Below are 17,441 nucleotides of genomic sequence, written 5' to 3'. Positions count from 1 at the left end.
ACTTGGCTTCATAATGACTCCTTTACTGAACCCAGTGCCCTGCTGATGAACCACCGCCTTGGACCTGAGACCAGGAAGAGTTGGGTTTACTGAGGATGTCACACACACAGTGATGTAACAGCAACATCAAGTCACTCAAAGGCGAGTCATAAATTAGCTAACTGTATACCCAGCCAGGAACACTCCCTAGGGAAAGAAAGAAAAACAACTCTTATGCAAAACAGCTCCCTGGATGCCACAGGTTGGGTATAAATTCCTCTTAGCTGCTGATATAATCACAACTTTGCAGTGAGTTGAAGACTGAGACTCTCTAGCCCTAGAGAACTCAGTGTCACTGGTCTGAAACCTCTCAGCCACCCTTGGTGAGGGAATTGGGCAGCTATAGACGGTTCCAAAGTTCTCAGCGTGAAGATCTCCCGAGTTCTCTTGTCCAGACCCTGCATAGGCAGTGTGGCCGGCCCCAAGGTGAGTTGTCTTCATTTCTGGGGAAGGTACTGTTTTGAGAGGACTCTGTTTCTTACTGTTTGGGAAGGCTCAGAAAAATGTGGGACTTTTCTGCCTATAGAGATAAACTGGTGGGAAAAAAAAAATCTAAGAAATGCCAACATGAGGTTTGGCATCTTGTTCATATTTTGTTTTCTGCCAAATTTGCTGTAGTTGCTACATTTCAAGGGAAAACATTTGGAGAATGGGGAGTAATCTACTGAGAATTCTTTTTTACATTGGTGATACTGTCCAGTCCTTGTAACATGCAGCTTTAGGGGAAAGGTAAACTAAATATTATTAAGCCTATTTTATGGGAGAAAAAAAATGAGTCTTTTAAATAACTTGAGCCAGGTCACATAACTAGTAAGGCTAGGATTTGAACCCACATTTGGGAGGTCTAAGAGTCTTTTTTTTTTTTTAACTTATTTATTTGGCTGCAGTGGGTCTTAGTTGCAAGATTCAGGATCTATGGACTCTCTAGCTGTGGTACACGGGCTTAGTTGCTCCATGGCATGTGGGATCTTAGTTCCCTGACCAGGGATTGAACCCACATCCCCAGCATTGTAAGGTGCATTATTAACCACTGGACCACCAGATAAGTCCCAGGCTCTACGATTCTAATTCCCAGGTCCCATGGGCCACATCTCACCACACTGGCTCCCAATGCTTTTTCCATGGAGGAGATATGCAGGGGTGGGTGTAGGGGATAGGAAGGTGTAGGGGGTGGGGCAAGCCCAGACCAGAACTGGGCCTCCACTTAGGTCTTCTTCTCTGATCCTTTTTTAAAAGAAGATGATCTCAAATGTTGAGAATTGAGTGCATTTTCCCCCCACAAATAATTATCCCCCCCCCATAATAACAAAGGAGCAGGGATGTCCCTAGCGGTCCAGTGACTGGGACTCTGTACTCCCAACTCAGGGGATCCAAGTTCGATCCCTGGTTAGGGAACTAGATACCATATGCCAGAACCAAGAGTTCACATGCCACAGAATAAAATATCCCATGTTCCAAAACTAAGACCCGGTGCAGCCAAATAAATAAATAAAATTAAAAAAAGGAGCAGATGGCAGCATTGATAATAACTGCAAAATCAGAAAAGAGTTAGCACAGCTATGACTTGAAAGCTTTCCCCAGTGATAGGTGCTCTGCCTGCAGGGCCAGGCAGATGGTATTCCGATGACCAGCGGGTTCCTCGCCACCTTGCTTCAGGTCAACCGTGAAGCTCGCCAGGTCCCATTCAAGAGGCTCACAGGGTTTGTGCTTTGTCCTTATTGAGTTATGTGTTCTTCCTTTAGACAGTTACGTTGTTTTGTAGAATTAAATCCATAGGATCCCTGCATGCAACTCCAAAAGAGGAACAGAGGTCGCAAAACCCCGATGAAGTGGCAGTTCATGACTTACGAGCGTTATCCCCTGCACTGATGCCGCGGTGTGATAAACCAACCACACTGAGAAGGCCCAGGCCTGTCGCCTCTTCCCCAACCTCCCGTCACGCTCTCCCTCTCCTTCCTCAGCCTGCCGAGAAGAACCTCCAAGCTTAAATCCAGGCAAACGACGTGCTTTGCAAGACCGCAGAGATGGCCTGTCCCTGGCAGTTTCTGTTCAAAATCAAATCCCAAAAGGTGGACTTGGCTACGGAACTGGACATCAACAACAATGTGGGAAAATTCTACCAGCCCCCGTCCAGGTAGGCTCTCCCCTGCTGCCTGCCGCCTCCTGCTGGGCGCCTCCGGGTTTCCATCTCGGAATTTCTCTCTGTTCCTGGCTTCTCACTGGAGGTCTGCTCTCACCAGAGGCTTCTCTGATGTCCCTGTCGGGGTTTGGTGCAGCCACTGTTGCACCTGACATTATGTGAAGGAGGAAGGGCCATGGCACGGTCCTGGAGGGAGCGTCTGATATGCAATACCTGACTTGAGAATGGGGGCGGGGGCAGTAGAGGCCAGTGGTTAGAACCAGGCAGCATCGTGGCCGACACCCCTTCTGAATTGCCAGTGCGTGTGCTTCACTGGTGATCAGCTATCTTGACTATCAACCTGGGGAAGGCTACCAGGATGTTCCTAGGTGGCTCTCATGGTAAAGAACCAGCCTGCCAATGCTGGAGACATAAGAGATGCGGGTTTGGTCCCTGGGTCAAGATGATCCCCTGGAGGAGAGCACGGCAACCCACTCTAGTATTCTTGGCTGGAGAATCCCACGGACAGAGGGGCCTGGCGGGTTACAGTCCATGGGGTCACAAACAGCTGAACGTGGACATGTTAGATAGACTATATCCAAGCCCTGTGCTGGGCCTCACTCACTGGCTCTGAGGTATCTCTCACCAGCTGGGTGACTTGGGGCAGGTGAACCTCTCTGAGCCTCAGATGTTCTCATCTGCGGTCCAGGGAACCAATGCGACCCATTTTGTAGCATTTTGAGGATGAAATGGGAGTGGGAAAGTGAAAGTGTAAGTCGCTCAGTCGTGTCTGACTCTTTGCGACCCCACGGACTGTACAGCCCATCAGGGAAGCCCCATAAGAGTGGGCATGTAGATCTATCAGCAGCGTGCCCATAAAGAGCAGGCACTCAATAAACGCAAGCATTTATTATAACTTACCGAGCACTCACTTTGGGCCAGGGCCGTCTAGGGCCCATTGCAGGGGTTGCCACTCAACTGCCGTCCTCCAGGGCTCTGTGAAGTACAATGTATTGTCTCATTTTACAGTTAAGGCAACAGAAACTTTCCGTACGCCTGGAGTGACTTCCTTCAAAGTCCCTTGCACCTTGTACAAGAAGCAAGCCAGAGATAGAACAAGAGAGAATTAGAGTGCCAGCCTGCCAATCAGTGGAAAGGCTTCCAAAGCTAGGAGAACTCATGGCCTCGCACTCCACGTTGAGGCTTACTCCCTTGGAAAGACAAGTCCACCTGTGATAACACCACAGTCTGAGTCAAACCAAAGCCCCAGGCTTCACAGAGCTCCCGGGGAGCCTTCCCCCTGGATCACAGTGGGCAGGACGCCCCCTGCAGGCAGGCAGCAGGGCAACCCAGAAAAGCAGCACCAGTTAGAGCCTGGGCTTGCATATAAGCAGGTGTGTGTGTTCGTTGCTCAGTTGTGTCCGACTCTTTGCAGCTCCATGGACTGGAGTCTTCCAGGCTCCTCTGGCCATGGAATTCTCCAGGCAAGAACACTGGAGTTGGTTGCCATTTCCTTCTCCAGATAAGCAGGTGGCTTTACTACTTAGTGGCAACCTTAAGCCTGTGGCCTTTGGCAAGTCCCCTGGCCTTAAGCCTCAACTGTCTCATCTGTAAGAAGGGGTAGGAATGCCTGTGTCCCGGGGTTGTGGTAGGAGGTTACGTGAGTTTTCACATGTAAACAACTGAGCTGCATGCCTGGCAGAGTCCGTGCTTCATAAACAGCATCTCTCTCAGCTGACAGCATTGTAATTGCTGTAGTCAGTAGGACAAAGTTGAGCAACATCAAACAAAGTCCCCTCTAGCCACTGCACAGGAGTGGGAGGCTCAGTGTGGACGTGGAAGGGTGGATAGACTGGGAGGAGGTGAAGAGACATAGTAAAGACATTCCAGAAAGGGGGCAGGGTGGCCAAAGACTCCGAGACACAAGCCAGCGTGACTGTGTTGGGGCCCAGGGTGGGGGTGGGGGTGGGCTGGGATAGGAGAGGCCATGCCGGAGCTTGGGAGCTTGAATGTAGAGCAGGGGGGTTGGATTTTTCTCTGCTTGCAAACGGGAGCCATTGTGGATTCTTGAGCAAGATCGTCCAGATAGAGAGTGTGGGTTTAACTGGAGGAGAGAATGCTGGAGACCAGGCGGTCTGGGCTGTGGTGGCCAACGTGGCCAGGAGGCCCAGGATGGGAATGCAGGGTTGGGTTGCCTCTAGGTGTCTTCCTGGCCCTCCGGACTCAGATGCTGCAGTCTGAGAGCAGTTCCATCCTCCTTCTGGGGTCTGTGAACCCCAGGGGTCTGCCTTGATTCTTCTTGGTCATTTCTGCCTTTCTTCACATCTTGATTGCAGCCCTGGCCTCTTGATCTCCCCTAACTGCAGCCCCCACATTGGCTCTGACCTCTCTCACTCTAACTTGCCTTCTAGCAAGCCACACTCTGGCTCTAGAGTCTTTAGTGGCTCCCTATTGCCGGTCGCCACATGGAGGCTTGACTGCTGGGTTCTGGCTGATCACCATCCCAGACCAAGGGTCCATCCCACCTGCTCAGCCAGGCCTTCCTCACTTTCCTGTACATGGCACATTCCTCCCTTGATATGCAGACCCAATCCATCCCCTAATCTTTGAGATCATCTCGAATCCCCCTCCTCCCCTAATCCTTACAGTGTGGCCTATAGGCTGTGGCCTTGAATTTCAGACCCTCTAATAGCATTGACTTGTGTTTTGGGACCATTCAGGAGACCTGAGCTGTAGGTTGACTGGAGGCAAACCAGCTGACTTATCGCATCTTTTACAGCTGGGCTGGGCTGGAAAGAAGTACTCAAATCAGATATTAGAGATGATTGGGAGAAAATACCACACATTAATTCATTTAACTCTCCCAACAATCGAGGAGGAAGGAATTTTTGTTGTCCTCACGTTGCATCAATGAGGACACTGAAGGCTAGAAAGTTTAGGTACTTGCTGAGATTTTGTCTAGATCTTTAGGTACTTGTCATTAGCAAACGACAGAGGCAGGAGGTGAACCCAGGCAGGTTGGCTGATGACCACTACACTGGCTGCCCTGCTCTGGGTTCTGGTCATGTTCCATCCATTAATGACAATTTGCTGAGGGCTACTCCTCTCACACCTTGCTGGGGAGTCACAGGGCTGTCGGTGAAGCTTCTGTTTATCAATTAAGTAAATAATATATTGATATATATTAAGTAAACAATATATTGCATAGCATGTCTGTGTCCGACTCTTTGTGACTCTGTGGACTGTAGCCCACCAGATTCCTCTGTCCATGGAATTTTCCTGGCAAGAATACTGGAGTGGGTTGTCATTTTCTTCTCCAGGGGATCTTCCTGACCCAGGGATCCAGCCCACATCTGTTGCTTCTCCTGCATTGGCAGGCAGATTCTTTACCACTAGCGCCACCTGGGAAGCACATTCATTGCATACACAGCAGCTAAACAGAACAGATACTGTTTAGAAAGTCCTTATTACGGTGTTGTCTTCTCTGATGGCTCAGACAGTAAATAATCTGCCCACAATGAGGGAGCGCTGGGTTCAATCCCTGGGTCAGGAAGAGTCCCTGGAGAAGGGAATGGCAACCCACTCCAGTATTCTTGCTTGGAGAATCCCACAGATTCCCACAGTTGGACAGAGGAACTTTGTGGGCTACAGTCCATGGGCTCACAAAGAGTTGGACATGACTGAGTGATTAACACTATTACTGTGACAATAATGAGGTAGGAGTTATTATTAGCCTTATATTACAAGGTTGAGTGACTTCCTTGGACAACATCTGGAAAGGGGAAGAGCTGAGGTTTGAACCAAGTCTAAACTCCTAACTTGGACACTATACGGACTCTCCCCGATGGCCTGGTGGGTGCTGGGCTGAGAAAGGCACAGAGGAAAGAGACCCAGTTCCCACTGCTGGGCAGAGGGTGGGGGAAAGGATATCTTTCTCACTGGTTTGGGGAAGAATACACACAAACCGGAACGTTAAAGAGCATTATAAATTAGGGTGAGGTGGACAGAGAGGTAGACAGGGGGTTACAGGAGAACTGGGGGATGCTGGGATCCATTCTGGGAATACCGTAGGGGGCCTGGCCTGGCTGGAGTGTGTGTGGGGGTGGGGTAGGGGATGGGAATGGGGAGAGGGCTTTAGAGAGGAGGCAGGCCCAGCTGGACTTCACCTAACGGTGGGGTGGGGGTGGGGAGAATGTTACTGGAAGAGGAAGCTGCAGCACAAAGGGGATTTTATCCTGAAAGCGGTGGGAGCCAATTAATGTGTTTTGATTTGGAAAAGTAATTTTAAAATCCATTCAGGTGTAATAAGACCCAGGACTTTGTATGTGAGTAATGGTTCTATATTTTATGAAAACAAATGATTAGGAAGTGAACATGGGGCGTTCGTGGGCCTGTGTTTTAGAGACAAAGGCAAATGTTGAGAACATCTAGGTGAAGTTGAATGGGATCTGGGACAAAATCAAGGTGGGTTGCAGTAGGCTCAGAATAAATATGTATCCTCTTTCCACGTTAATTTGGGTTTTGGATTAAACACACTGGAGGACGCATAGGAAGGCTCCTCATACTCTGGGGTCGAAGGCTGCTGCCCTGCCTCTGTCTGGACCCTAGGAATTATCCGGCTCCCGGTATAAGGAGCTACACACAGAGGGAGCAAGGTCCGTGGCCCCGTTGCGCCTTCCAGGTAATGAGGACCAGGAGCTTGAAAGGGACCTGAGGAAGCCCCTGGCCAGCCACGCTGACTCCCACTAAAGGTCCCCCCCCCAGGTCTGCACTTCTTTAAGGCTTCTTTCCTGGAATCGAAATGAACATGCAGGAAAGAAATAGTACTTCCTGGGCCAGCCCCGGAAGGTGGGAGAACTTCAGCTGTGGCCTGGGGCTCCTGTGAGGCCTTGGGCAAGCTCCTTCACTTTTCATGGCCCTGAGCTTCCTATCAAGTGAGGATAACAATACAGAATTGCCTTCTTGAGTGGAGTTAGTAAGGGGAAGATGAAATAACGGACAGGAAAGTTTGCTTTGTAAACTATGACGCACCGTACAATGAGAGTTATTATGGTCATTAATGTTCCTTCATGGGGAATAACAAACCCAAGGCCGGAGTCTCAGCCCAGAGACAGGCCAGTGGCATCCGTAAGGCACACCTTCCCGCTGACGCCCGCTGGAGCGGAGGCGCAGGGCGAGGGGCGCCCGGCCCGGACCAGGCAGCCGCCGGCCGAGCGGACACTCTGGCCCGGATCCAGGCTCGGGATGAAACCGAGTCTCTCGCTCCGCCCCGGGGCGGGGGCTGCGGGATCCGGCGGCGATAAAGGGGCCAGCGCGGCGGGGCGCGGGGCGCCCTCCGAGCTGCGCCCGCCGTCGGGCCATGCGCGAGGGGCTGGGCGCCGCGTGCGAGGCCGCCCGGCCCCGGCTCTGCCGGCTCCTCCGCAGGATCCTCCGGCCGCAGCCCGCCTGCCGCCTCCGCCGAGCCAGGTACTGCGCGGGCCGGGGTCCACCCTGGGAGGGAGGCTAACTCCGGTGCGCACTGAGCCTCTCTGAGCCTCGGCTTTCCGGGGAAAACAGGAGGGTTGGGATATTCGCTCTGTAGGATTCTGATGGGGATTTCCTTAAAAATTTTTCCTGGTATAGAACGCATCAGATCAGTCGCTCAGTCATGTCCGACTCTTTGCGACCCCATGAATCGCGCAGCACGCCAGGCCTCCCTGTCCATCACCAACTCCCGGAGTTCACTGAGACTCACGTCCATCGAGTCAGTGATGCCATCCGGGGTTGCAACTCAGTAGCCAACAAAGACCCAGAGAAACCCCACATGCACACCTGAGAGGTGTCTGCAGGCTGTGTGGGTGTTTCAGCACTTGGGAGCTTTCTAGATTTCAACACTGGGGCTGCAACACCCGTTAGGATAGACAGGGTTAGAGAGCAAGGAGGTTCTTGTTTTACAAGTAAGATCCATTTCCCAGAACGCCTCCTGGCCCCCCTCCTGGCCCCCCACCGCCCGTATATAGAGAAGGGGACCAGTGGCGAAGTTGGGACCACAAGGGAATCAGCTCCGGAAGGAGCCACCGACTGCAGCTCTGACCTCAGCGCCCTGTCGCTCGAGCACCTGTGGACATTGCTGGGTCTGAACAAGAGCTGCACTTCAGCTTTCCTTTTGATGCCAGATCCTTAGGGTCCTCTGTTCCCGTGAAGGATCAAGCGGGACCCAGCACAGCTGTGGATTTAGCCAAATTGCAGTGTCTGGGTGGGCACCGCAATAATTTGGCAATAAGTATCCAGAACCAAAGAGTCAGACACAGCCTAGCGACTGAGAACGCCTGCATTCCAGAACCTTGATATGTTCACCCTCTGGGTGAACCCTTATCTTCCAGCAACTAACCCAAAGAAATCCGCTTACTAGGGGAGAAAGGAGACTGTGCATAGCTTCGTATATTCATGCTTCAGGTTAAAAAGAAGTTTCCCAATTACGGAAGGAATTCAGAGTCACTGAAGAAAGTTGGAAAAACAGACGCGGATAAAGAAAAATTCAAATCATCTGTGATCTTATCAGTGCTAATCACTGTTACTAGCATTCTCCCCCACCACCCCCAGGTGTTTTTCTATGCCTTTGTACACATACACACTCACACGCACACAGAGCCAGCATCAGGTCACATATAGTGTTTGAGGCATTATATATAATAGTGAAGAAATCGGATGCTTCCTAAAATCCAGCCATAGACGCTGGGGTCAGACTCACTATAGTCCATTGGTAGAGAGGATTTTTAGGTAACTTTTTAATGTGTGTGTGAGTGTGTGTTAGTTGCTCAGTCATGTCCGACTCTTTGCAACCCCACGGACTGTAGCCCGCCAGGCTCCTCTGTCCATGGTATTCTCTAGGCAAGAATACTAGAGTAGATAGCTGTGCCCTTCTCCAGAGGATCTTCCCAACCCAGAAATTGAACCTGGGTGTCCTGCATTGCTGGTGGATTCTTTACCATCTGAGTCACCAGGGAAATCCCAACATTTTAAATTGGGGGCAATACTTTTGCTAAGTGAACAAGGACATTGTTTCTCAATCTACAAGTTACTATAGACCAGTAAGTGTTGCAGATTCTCCAGTTCTGTCAGTTCAGTTCAGCCACTCAGTTGTGTCTGACTCTTCACCACCCCATGGACTGCAGCACGCCAGACTTCCCTGTCCATCACCAACTCCCAGAGCTTGGTCAAACTCATGTTCGTTGAGTCAGTGATGACATCCAACCAGGCAGAAGTAAAGGAGAGGAAACAAGAATAAAATGGTGGAATGGGGTCGGGGGTGATGGTAAAAGCTTGAGAAGAGCTGTAAGGCAGTGCCTCCCTGAGGACCCCAGCCTCAAAACATCTTCCCGTGTAAGCAGCCCCATGATGACAACTCAGTCATGGCTTACCTGTTCTGAGTGTCCAGATTACCCTGTATCGGCTTTTTTTCTGGTGGGGCACACCAGACCAGACCAGTGGGGTGACGATAGCCAGTCACAGGGAGGGCGTGGTATAGGCCCACTGAATCACTTGAATCAGAATGAAGATGCTTTCTGATACATACTCATTTTCTCTTAAAGGGACACTGTCTCTTTATAGTTATAAATCATTCAATGCAACCATATAATATATGTAGTTAATTACATAATGCTAATGTAAACGGTTGTCCCTGGTGGCTCAGAGGGTAAAGAATCTGCCTGCAATGTGGGAGACCTGGATTTGATCCCTGGGTCAGGAAGATCTCCTGGAGGAGGGCATGGCAGCCCACTCTAGTATTCTTGCCTGGAGAATCCCCACGGACAGAGGAGCCTGGTGGGCTACAGTCCATGGGAATGCAAAGAGTCCAACCCAACTGAGTGACTGAGCACAGCACAGCACGATGTAAATGGTCATTACTTTTTCTAATAACAAAGCAGCACACGCTCATTTGTCATTTTCCGACATCACAAACGTGTATAAGGTGGGAAATGAGCGACCTTTGTAGTCCTCGCTAATCACCTTTCCCCTGGGATGTGTGCGCACCCTAGAAAATACTGTAGAGAACTCGGGACACAATAAGCTTTCTTCCTGAGATGCCCCAGGAGGAGGCATGTGTGGGGTGTGACTATTAGAGGGGTGCTCACACTGTCTGTTCTCTGTAGTATATGTAGGGAGAGCAATCCTAAAATCCCAAACCGGAACCAATGGTTTCTGAGTGATTTCAGACTATTAGGGCTTTTTCTTCTTCAAACGATAGGCTAAATTCTTCTTCTTTTTAAACATATTTATTTGGCTTCACTGGGTCTTAGTTGTGACATGTGGGATCCAGTTCCCTGACCAGGGGATTGAACCCCAGGGCCCCTGCATTGGAAGCTCAGAGTCCCAGCCACTGGACCACCAGGGAAGTCCCAAGTTAAATTCTTTTAAATCTGTTGTTTCCAAGCAAATATAACCAATATATTTTGAAAGTATCCTTATCTTCCAGAAATACTCAGATATTTACGGATGGCATGATGTCTCAGACTTGCTTTAAAATGAGAGCGAGGGCTGGGAGAGTAATGTGGAAACAGAATTGGCCGTGGGTTGATAATTGTTTAATTGGGCTGAATCTGGGTGACAGGCTTACAGGGGTTTATTACACTCTTCTCTCTAATTGTGTCTGTTTAACATGTTCCATAATAAAATTTTAGAATAAATAAACCAGGATGAACCAAGTGCTATAAAGAAAAAAAGCTTAAGTCCCAAAGAGGGAGTGGGTGGGGTGGCGGGCAGTACTGCTGACCTGGGAGGGCAGGGTGGAAGGAGCTGTCCTCTGCCAGCTCCACTCTGTATCACGTTTGTACCTGCCTTCTGAGGGAGTCATCTTCACAGAGCTTCTGTGGGTCACCCTTTGGCCTGTTAGCTTTGGCTCAGCTCCCCTCTGGACTCTTTGGCTTTGTTGGGGGGGCAGGTGAGGGGAGAAGAGGAAGCAGGGTGGTGATGGTGCAGAGGCTGCCTCCTCCACCACGTTGGCTGGAAACCATGACGTCCACTCTCACCCTCTAGACCTCACTCCCCGCTTCGTCAAATGAGGGCTGGCTGAGGCGACCCTGAGTTCCCTCTCTGCCCTCGGACGCTCCATCTCATGAGAGCTGTTTCCTCTTGCAGTCCAGTGACACAGGATGACCCCAAACGTCACAGCCCGGGCAAGCACGGGAATGAGTCTCCCCAGCCCCTCACGGGGACAGTAAAGGTCAGTGAGTCACTCGGGTGTGGGAAGCCCCTTCCTCCCTTGCCCAGACAGATGTGGTGGGCAGCCTGGTGGATGCTGGGGTCTGGGCAGTGAGTAGAGACCCAGGGACACAGGTGGGGGCGAGGAAGAGCTTTGGGAGAGAGGGGGTGAACCATGGTGATCAGGAGTGGTAGACCCTGACCCCACCAGGGGGGTGGGCATCTGGGTGACATGCCTGTGTGGGCAGGCAGACCTGGGAGGGAGCAGACCACTCGTGGAGTCAGAGTGAGACCCTCAGAAGTGATCCCAGACTTGGCAGCTGAGCCTCCAGCCCCAGCCCCAGCCTCTGGTCCAACGGTTCCGTCCTCCCTGCATGGTTTGGCCCTTAGTGTTCCACAGAGGTGGGCAGAGGACTGGTTTGCATATTCTTCAGTGCCTCCCTGAAGAGGCACTTCTTCCTTGTCCCGTTTCTATTCTTAGGATTAGCGGCTGTGATGGTAATCTGTGCTGTGTAGACCCCTTAATCCCTCCTGTTGCAATTCCCCTGAGAGAGCATTTGGCAGACTCTTGGATGAGGACAGGAGCCTGGCCAATGGCCCAGGCACCTGGAGCTCCCAGCAGACTCTGGCCCAGGTGGCCTGGCTACCGGAAAGGGAGGAGGGCCGTGGGCTGACACCTCGACCCGTGTGCCGCCCGCAGCTCCCCGCCCACCCGAGGCCCAAGCAGGGCCTCAGGGCTGGGAGAGACCCCTGTGGTCCTGGGGCCGGAGGCACTTAGAAACCCCTGATTTTTTTCCCTCCCTCTTAGACGTCTCCAGAATCCCTGAGCAAGCTGGACGCGCCCCCGTCAGCCTGTCCACGGCATGTGAGGATCAAAAACTGGGGCAGCGGAGTGACTTTCCAAGACACGCTTCACCAGAAGGCCAAAGGGGTGAGCAGTCTGAGGAACTACTTTTCTTTTTTTTTTGGCGGGGGAGGGGTTCCTTGGGTCTTAATTGAGGTATGTGAGACCTTTGTTATGTCATGCAGTCTCCAGCGTGGGCTCAGTAGTTGTGGCATGCAGGCTTAGTTGCCCTGTGATGTGGGATCTTAGCTCCCTGAACAGAGATTGAACCCGCATCCCCTGTATTGCAAGGCAGATTCTTAACCACTAGACCACCAGGGAAGTCCCTCGAGAACCACTTTGTCCCAAACTGGCAAAGCCATCAAGGCTGTTAATGAATCAAACAGATGTCCCCCTCAGCAAACCAGACAGCCATCTGCTTGGTCAAAGGTTACTGGGAACAGAGACTCTTGTTTCTCGTGAAACAGTAGGACTAAATGATGCTAACTCTCTGTTAGCTCCACACCACCCTCCCACCCACCGTCCCTCCCCCTACCCCAGGGATGATGGATAATCCAGAAGGTGAGATAAAGAATTATAGGAACACATGAATTCTTTCTTAGAGAGACAGATTTCATCATTATATCAGGGAGAATCTTCTAACAGAATTGCCCAAAGCTGGACTGAACGACATCATAAGGTAGTGAGCTCCCTGTCATGAAAAGGATTCAAGTGCTATTGGATAGGGAGATTGGAGAGGGGTTCCAAGCATCCAGTGAGTAGTTGGACTAAGTGCCCTTTAAGGCTTCTTAACTTCTAGGTTTCTTATTCTAAGTTTATATGCATTCTGTGATTGTAAAGTAGGAAAGGATTGAAAATTTCAAGGCCATGAAAGCAGAATCATTTCCCACGCCTTCCAGGAATGACCACTGTTCACCTATGGGTGTGCTTTCTTTCAGTATTTTTTCTGTGCCATTCCCTACTTCGGGATTTGTACCTTCTCAGTTCATTTTGGCTGAATAGCAATAATTTGTCCCCAGGAGTCGTATCAGCTTCTTTAAATGAGAAGATAGTCGAGATGTTCCCAGCATTCGAACTGTTGACTTTGCTCTAGGTCTGGGGCTGGCTGGGGACTTCCCTGGTGGCTCAGTTGTAAAGAATCCGCCTGCCAATGCAAGAGACCCAGGAGCCTCGGGTTCGATCCCTGGCTCAGAAGACCCCCCTGGAGAAGGAGACGGCAACCCACTCCAGTATTCTTGCCTGGAAAATCCCATGGACAGAGGATCCTGGAGGGTTCCAGTCTTTGGGGCTGCAAAAGACTCACAACTGAGCGACTAAAGAACAATGACTAGGGCTGGCGGGGGGGCGGCCCAGCCCACAGTCCGTGGTGTTCAGCCAGTCAGAGGAGAGGAGATATGGATGGGGGAAAAGCCTGGTCGACCCCAAGGAGAAGGTGCCACAGAGGTAGAGAGGGGTGGTGGGGAGCTGGAACAGTCAGAGTGGAAGGAGGTGGCCAGGAGAGCTGGCCCTGGAAGAGGATGGCCATCAGTGCCTGTGCTGAGGAACCAAGCGATCAGCCTCACCACCTCTTCTTTCTTTCCAGGATCTCTCTTGCAAGTCCAAGTCTTGCCTGGCATCCATCATGAACCCCAAAAGTTTGACCATAGGACCCCGGGACAAGCCAACCCCCCCAGACGAGCTTCTACCTCAAGCTATCGAATTTGTCAACCAGTATTACGGCTCCTTCAAAGAGTAAGGCTCCCTTCCTTCAGCATCACTCCCTCTGCCTCCCCTGAGCTCTCTAGTCTCCTGCCATCTCCCTCTGACCCCAAACCTCTTTCCTTCCCAGATTTGCAGTGAATCCAAGGCTAAGACACAGCTTTTCAGGGAAAAGACCTTGGATAGGTTCTCAAAACCATAAGAGAAAGGAGCATGGCCGTAGTGGTTGAAAATGTGGGTTGGGTGTCTAAATGTTTGAGTTTGGATTCTGCTCAACCAGTAGCTGGTTCTGTATTTTTGGGAAATCTATTTCCCAAATAGATCCTCTCTGCATCTCCACTTCCTCATAAGTCCAAAGCAGGGTCATGATAAAACTGTTCCTAAGATTGTTTCAAGGATTAAATACGTTTGAAACAGCATCCTGGCGCAAAGCAATGAGTCGATATGCAAAACCTTTTATTATGAGATGTTTGAGATAGAAGGGACCTCGGAGACTACCGAGCCAAGCCCTCCACCTCCAGGTGTGAGCCAGGAAGCCCAGTAGCAGCTAGAGTTCAGTCCCAGCTGAAATTCAGGCTGCTTGACTTGGAGAGAGCTCTTTGCACTGTTTTCTGTGGGGATCTGTATCTCTGAGTTGCATAAAATATATGGCTCTTAATTTAAGTCCATTAATATCTAGAAAGGCCGAGGGAATGAATTTGCTGTTTTATGGGCTGGGACGGGAGTGTGGTTTTTACGATGCAGCCCCACAAGGCACTTTACTGTAGGAAGTGAGCCACAGAAATACCCTGGGATCCAGTGTGGCAGAAAGATTGGCTCCTGGTGATGCCACACCCCCTTGGCTCTGACCTGCATTGTGTGAGCTGGAAGGGACCTTGAGTCTATGAAAGAGGTCCTTATCTTCTGGGGCCAGTGATCCTCCAGCCTGGTTGCCCAGTAGTTGCTGTTAAGGACCTTGTAAAATACTGGTGCCAGGGTCCCCTGGGCAAGGGCATCAGCTTCTCAGGAAGTGGGGAGGGGGCGGACATCCTTGTTCTCTACAAGCTCCGGAGGCAATTCTAAGTAGACTGAGAACTCCGTCAGGGGTTTGCTACTGCCTGTGTTGTGTAAATAGAACCTCTGCAGACAGGCTCTGTCACTGGGAGGTCCAAGGTCCTTAGGTTTTCCGCTCGGTTGTTGACTAAGAAGACTTTCAGGGTCCAGGAATTTTCTTTTAAGATTTATTTATTTTATTTTTGGCTGTGCTGGATCTTTGTTGCTGCACATGGGCTTTTTCTAGTTGAGGTGAATGGGGGCTACTCTTCATTGGGGTGCATGGGCTTCTCACTTTCGTGGCGCACAGGCTCTAGGCGCTCAGACTTCAGCAGTTGTGGTGTGTGGGCTTAGTTGCCCTGCAGCACGTGGGATCTTTCCAGACCAGGGCAGGAACCCGTGTCCCCCACGTTGGCAGGTGGATTCTGAACCACTAGACCACCAGGGAAGCCCCCAGGAATTTTCTCAGTGGGCTTCACTGGGCCACTGTTTTGATGTCCTAGGTATGTTCTGGACTCTGCCTTGTACGTAAGGCTCACCACAGCTCTATGGGACTGGTGCTGTTATTATCCTACCTGCTCTACAGGCAAGAAAGCCAGAGCCCATGGAGAAGTAACTTGTTCAAAGTCACACATTCTGAAGTCCCAGAGCTGGAATTCGAACTCAGGCATTTTAAGCCAGAGCCCTTGCTTTAAAACTCAATGATCTAGCATCCAGCTCTTTGATTTTGAAGGCTCTGACTTCATGCTGGACCTAAGGGGTTCCTGCTGGTGTTTGGAAGGCAGTTGGGGGGTTGTTAGCTGGGGAAGCTACAGGGCTGCTGATGATAGCTATTCAAATCCATTTGCTTTTCACAGAGGGAAGAAGTTTTCACAGTCACAAGTCTGTGCCTTGGTTTCCCCCAAGAGGTCTTGGGGGTGTGAGTGACAGATGGCAGCCCATTCCCACACCTGGGCCAGTTCAGTCTTTCGTAGGTGAAGGATTATATAGTCAGAAATGATAACTTTCTGAATGTTCTTTCCAAAGCCAGTTTACAGATGCCAAAAGCCACTCCCTTTTTTTCAGAACTAATAGGTGTCATAGCATTTTAGTGCCTCAGAAATGTGACTGTTTGAAAACAAAGGTATAATGTAAACCTCTAAAGGAATTGAGTGAAAACGTAATCTTTTCTTAAAAAGTCATATATTAACACTGCCAAGCGTGTTGGCAGCATCAATGTTCTGGTAGTTGCTGCTGTTTTCATGCTTGGATGCAGAATGAAAAACATTGCTAGAAGCTTTGTTTGCAGGTTGTGGGGGGAGGGCTGCCGTTGGTGGGGCAGCCTCAACCTCGCCCAGCAGGTCCTTATGCGAGGAGTGTCCTTGAAGATAAATAGCGCCGAGTGTTTTGTCTTTGAGCTTTCTTCTTTAATCAAGAAAGAGTTGTCGAGACACTCTTCGTCCACTGAAAGGCCATTTTGTCCTGAGCTGTCCACTCTCCTTAATCAAGAGTTCATTCCTTAAATAGTTTTGTTTGTGGCACTTTCAGACGTCTTTGATGCTGATTGGAAATCTCAAGGCTGCTCTGTGTGCATGTGACTCAAAACCTTCCTGGCTGTGGGATGTTTTTACAAGCCTGGGAGGGGAGGGCAGAAGCCAGCTTGGAAATCTCACATGGGAGAGCTGGCCAAGTGGCACCGGGTTTGAGAAAGCTTGCTGTGGGGACCCTGCGATGCTGGATGACACTGTGGCGGACACCTCCTTGAACCACCCTGGGGCCCTGACGGCTGAGTCCTGAGAGCTGATTCCTGTCCGGACCTGACCAGGAAAATGTGGGCAGGCCCTCCACATCTCTGGGCTTGTGATCCACCCCCTAGGGTGGAAGGTAGAAGGTTAAGAGCCTGGGCTTGGCATCAGGGCAACCCGAGTCTGAATCTTGGGCTTGCTTTTTGTCACACTTCTGTTTCCAGGCCAGTACTTAACCTTCCAGATACATCAACTATAACAAGGACACAAAAACGCCTCTGTCACAGACTCAATGGGACCCTGACTATGGGTGGCGTTGCCCAGTACTTGGCTCATTAGTGACTGTTCAGTGCAGAGGAGCTGCTGGGGAGGAGCTGACTCATCTCTTAACCAAGAGAAGGTGGATTGGTGCTCCCCTGGCCAAGAAGCAGGATGTGCCTGCAGCCTGATGGATGCTGGTCTGTTCTTGCAAGACCATTGAAAAGCATTGCACTCCTCGCTGAGATGAGTATGACTAGAGAAAAGGTGCCTGGGATCAGGACCAGCTATGTAACTTGTAAGACTCAGTGTGAAAATAAAAAGGTGGCTTCCTGTTCATGAATGATTAAGAATTCAAGACAATCAGAGCAGGGCATTAAGCCCAGCGGGGCCCTGCTGAGCTCGGTGCCCTGGACACATGCCCATGAAGCTGCCCTGGAGGGGACGGTTTCTCTGAGTGACATCTTGCCCTCCTGGTGTCCTCGTTCAGTTCCTGCTTCTGTGGATTGAATCAGTCTCCATTTAAAGCCATCTCATTGTTGATCTT

The 17,441-nt window shown here is 50.6% G+C and overlaps 1 protein-coding gene across 4 annotated transcripts in view; it reads left to right on the top strand.

The window, feature by feature from the left end:
• Positions 1-212: 212 nt before the first annotated feature.
• NOS2 (nitric oxide synthase 2) overlaps positions 213-17,441 on the top strand; it is a 42,770-nt gene continuing 25,541 nt past the window's right edge. Inside the window, exons 1-5 of one of the 4 annotated variants that reach the window (XM_061390482.1) lie at positions 213-465; positions 2,001-2,173; positions 11,276-11,360; positions 12,147-12,269; positions 13,765-13,913. In XM_061390482.1, coding sequence (XP_061246466.1) covers positions 2,064-2,173; positions 11,276-11,360; positions 12,147-12,269; positions 13,765-13,913 — 467 coding nt within the window. In that variant the 5' untranslated portion in view covers positions 213-465; positions 2,001-2,063. Of the gene's footprint in view, positions 466-2,000; positions 2,174-7,409; positions 7,625-11,275; positions 11,361-12,146; positions 12,270-13,764; positions 13,914-13,939; positions 16,723-17,441 lie in introns of those variants that run through there. The other 3 variants (XM_061390481.1, XM_061390484.1, XM_061390483.1) reach the window with 3 other exon arrangements.

The sequence above is a fragment of the Bos javanicus genome, chromosome 19 (genome assembly GCF_032452875.1).
Source record: "Bos javanicus breed banteng chromosome 19, ARS-OSU_banteng_1.0, whole genome shotgun sequence".
Classification (NCBI taxonomy): domain Eukaryota; kingdom Metazoa; phylum Chordata; class Mammalia; order Artiodactyla; family Bovidae; genus Bos; species Bos javanicus.
This window is presented reverse-complemented; position numbering and strand designations above follow the sequence as displayed.